At 49.6% G+C, this 3,529-nt stretch overlaps 2 protein-coding genes across 15 annotated transcripts in view; one reads left to right on the plus strand and one right to left on the minus strand.

The window, feature by feature from the left end:
- The window catches only part of LOC113217513 (patronin), a 65,138-nt gene that overhangs the window by 18,481 nt on the left and 43,128 nt on the right, over positions 1-3,529 (plus strand). The window lies entirely within an intron of this gene.
- Positions 1,074-2,668, minus strand: LOC113217516 (uncharacterized). The gene is made up of 4 exons (XM_026437456.2): positions 2,183-2,668; positions 1,749-1,856; positions 1,448-1,656; positions 1,074-1,257 (listed from the first exon to the last, which is right to left on the minus strand). The coding sequence occupies exons 1-4, from the start codon at positions 2,601-2,603 to the stop codon at positions 1,120-1,122; spliced, it is 876 nt and encodes a 291-aa protein (XP_026293241.1). The 5' UTR covers positions 2,604-2,668; the 3' UTR covers positions 1,074-1,119.

Genomic DNA, 3,529 nt, shown 5'->3' on the forward strand with positions numbered 1-3,529 from the left:
TTCCTCTTACGTTAAATTATTGTATTAGTGTTTGGTACTCGCGGTCAGTTATAGTAATACATTTCGCAAATTTTGTAAATTTTGTAGGTGCTTCAATCTAGCCACGCCCTCAATCAGGGAAAATAGGGAATAAGTTGGCGTTTAATCACGTAAAAAATGAGCCCCTAAAAGTAGGCAACCCTAATGTTCCGCCCCAAAAATTGGCCGTAAAGGTAGGTAGGTACGCCTTAAAGGTAGGTAGCAGTCACCTCAGTCACCACCGTCTCCAGATACGATGGGCGCCACTGGGCCGCATTAGAATTCACGTAGGAATGCGGTGTATTTTTTGGAGCCCTTTATTCTAGTGAACTGGTCGGAGGCCATGATAAATTTGCCCCAGATTTGAGAAAATCCTCTATTACCAACTTGAGTTGGTTGAGTTTAACGGTGAGTTTAAGCACCCAGAAGACCGTTTAGTTCAGAGAAGGGTGAGGGTGAATAAGGCCGTTCAGGTGTGTACACGGCGCAGGTTTGCAGTGTACCTGCTCCTGGGGCTCCCCCGAGGGGCGGACGGAATGTCCGGCGGCGCCCCGCTCGGCCCCCGCGATTCGTCAGGAGGAAGTCATCGTTTTGGTGCAAGTGGGTAATGGCGCGACCTCGGTCGTCTCTGTGTGCCGAGCCGAGGCGCGGGCCGGGCCGGACCGGGCTGCAGGGCCGAGCCGAGCCGGGCCATCAGGGTGGAGCCGAGCCCAGCACCGCTCGCTCTGGCCTTCGCATATATGCAAGATTCCTTGAAAGGCGAGTGGACATATTTTTGGAGAGGCCGCTCGCGCGCGTTGTATATGTGTTTATGCTGCTGCGATTTTCCCCGCGAGGCCGATGCGCCGGAGCAACAGCCGCGACTGACTAGACTGGGGGTCTTGTCTAAAGTGTGTGAGGAGGACAAAGTCCTGGAGCTGGACTAGTGGGACAATGCCAAAACATCATTGAAATGAGATCAATAAGTACACAAAGATACTCCAGTTGCCCCCCCGCCCGCTTGATGTACGTATTGCTGTGGTGATGTTCGGTAAAGTGTGCTGATCAACCCGATATTTTCGGTTATTTTTATTAATTTATTTCGGTTATTTATTTTTTGTTTTAGTATTGCCAGTCGTAGTTTTGAAATGCAGGTCTTCTGTTTCTATTGTTAGCGATTTGGTTATTTCTTGGCTGACCACCGCGACGGTGAAATCCATTGTGGCCCATGTACTCTGCGTGTTGCAGCGCCCGGTACTCCTGGAAGGAGGGGGAGCAAATCAAAAAGAATTGCATTACTTTTCAACTTGGGTGACCAGGGTGGGTGACCAGTAGCCAGCGCCGTTGGGGTGAATTGATATACTAGCTTATAGCCGCTCACCCGTACTTAAAGACGTTCACAGGCCTTATCAGGCAAATAATTACACTTTGATTTGGTTAGTACGCTTACCGTGCCACTAATGGTCAGAAAATACTGATTTCCGGTGTTCTGTCCCCAAAGATAGAAACAAATCAATAATAAGAATAAACAATTTAGGGACAGATCTGAGTCTGAGCGTGGGTGCGAGCTGGGGATTGCGCTCTGAGTCGCTGTAGAATTATAATCTTCGTTTGGTGCATTCGGGGTCCAGACCGCGGTCGCGGTGGTTGTCGCAGTATCTTGCCATGCATAGAAAAAAATTGATTTCTGTAAATCTGGTATGACTTGTACGCGATATCATAAGGTCAAGGCCGATCAGCAAGAGACTTACATTCCTCCTCGCTCGAACTAGGCCCTAGTGTGACATGCATGGTGACGACAAACATAATGCTAAACAAGAGAATTATGACCTCGACCGCAGTACTAACACAACACAGCTCTACAACAAATAAAATAAATTAATGTTTTAACTACTGGGTTTATCAGTGCGGACGCCGCAGTATTGTTGGGTTGCATCATCCTCTCTTGTGCCGCAGGGGCCATTCACGGTAAAAATGACATCTTGGATTTCAAGCGATCTACTTGGTTTTCAAGGCAGTTTTCAAGGAATCTACTTGAATTCCAAGATATTCTTTTTACCGTGTTGTGCCCTTTGAGCGTAGGGGAGTTAGGCAAACCGGCAACCTTGCCGGCAACACTGTGGCGTCCGCTCTGATACACCCGGTATACTAATTTGTTTGAGTGCTTCGACGTTCGACGTCTTACCATTCCAAAGATCAAGAGCGACGGTGGCGTGAAGCTCGGGCTGCTGCCCCGGTCTTTGCGCATCGTGTAGGTGCTGCTGGTCCTGGGTGGCGGCCGGCGGCAGCAATGCTTGTTGGTCGTGCGCCCGGCCCTGGACGACTGGTGGAAGCCTGCTGCGAGCCACGACTTGGGTGACAGGCCCATGGAAATGCGTGTGCGTGCTGCTGCCGAGGTACACCCCCGAGGAGTTCTTCAACGCGATGTTTCCGAACGTCTCACCGGCGCCGATGCTCGACGGCGACAACGACGTGCTGGTGCCGCTGGTGGTCCAGGTGTCGGCGCTGTCCCGGTCGTCGTTGTCGCGGCCGGCATGGCCACCGCCGGTGTCCGCCGACCGGCCACGGCGGAAAAGGCGCCTTACAAACTGCAATTTTTTACCCATGAACTGCGACTTACTTGACACGCTCAGCTCGGCTGTCGGAGCGCGACTAAGGGGCAAGTGCAGTTGGCGGCGTGCAGCCTGTCGCCGGTCGCGAGCGATAACAGCTGTAACCTCGCCCATGCGCAATAAGGGAAATGAGGGCTCGGGTCGTGTTGGTGGTACTGGTTAGCCTATCCGCCACAAAGTTTTAGGCGAAATAATTCTGAAATAATTTTACAGAAGCGAAAGTCGCGGCAGCTCAAAAAGCGCTTCCGTTAAATGAGCACGATTGTGAGCACATCTGTATTCAACGGGTTATTCGTGTAAGAAACGAAAAGAAAAGTGTCCTTGGTAATACGCGGGAACGGAAAACGTTATGCAAAACCGATTAACCCAAATCATACTTGAACTATTAGAATTAAGGTTTTCGACCATCTAGTTTGCCATGCCGCCCGGCGCACAGTGCGGCAGATCTCGAAAAAGGTGGACATATTCAAAATTTTCACTTTGTCATACTAACTATTTTGTCTGTCCAGGGCGAATCTACAATGTTCGAAGCATCTAAAACGGTTACTCTCATATTTTTAAGCCATCAGATTTTTTCTCTATAAGCCCTCAAAAGTGAGTCATCAGAAGTAGGGCTGTGCGATTAATCGATTCATCGAAATCGTCTTCGACTTTTTTGTCCATCGACGATGAATTTTGACATTTCGATTCCGATGACCGACATCGATCATCGACTTGGACTTATGGCAAATCGATGGCCGATGCAGGCGCATCGCAATCGACAACAATCGCGATGATTATGGTCATCGACCGATTACGATGAATTTCGATCATCGCACAGGCCTAATCAGAAGCGCAATCAGCGCGCTCCTTCCCGCGCAAATTACACGTATTTTACTACCTAATTTCCATTAAACAGGAGCCTAAATGTAAAATCAAAG

The sequence above is a fragment of the Frankliniella occidentalis genome, unplaced genomic scaffold (assembly GCF_000697945.3).
Source record: "Frankliniella occidentalis isolate FOCC.00 unplaced genomic scaffold, Focc_3.1 Scaffold42, whole genome shotgun sequence".
Taxonomy (NCBI): domain Eukaryota; kingdom Metazoa; phylum Arthropoda; class Insecta; order Thysanoptera; family Thripidae; genus Frankliniella; species Frankliniella occidentalis.

What these genes read in the sequence shown, in the direction of transcription:
- LOC113217516 (XM_026437456.2), bottom strand. Translation starts at nt 2,603, where the DNA reads ATGGGTAAAAAATTGCAGTTTGTAAGGCGCCTTTTCCGCCGTGGCCGG. An exon ending in TAGTTCGAGCGAGGAGGAAT is followed by an intron (nt 1,657 to 1,748) that starts GTAAGTCTCTTG and finishes ATGCATGGCAAG; the next exon opens with ATACTGCGACAACCACCGCG. An exon ending in TTCTGACCATTAGTGGCACG is followed by an intron (nt 1,258 to 1,447) that starts GTAAGCGTACTA and finishes CCCTCCTTCCAG; the next exon opens with GAGTACCGGGCGCTGCAACA.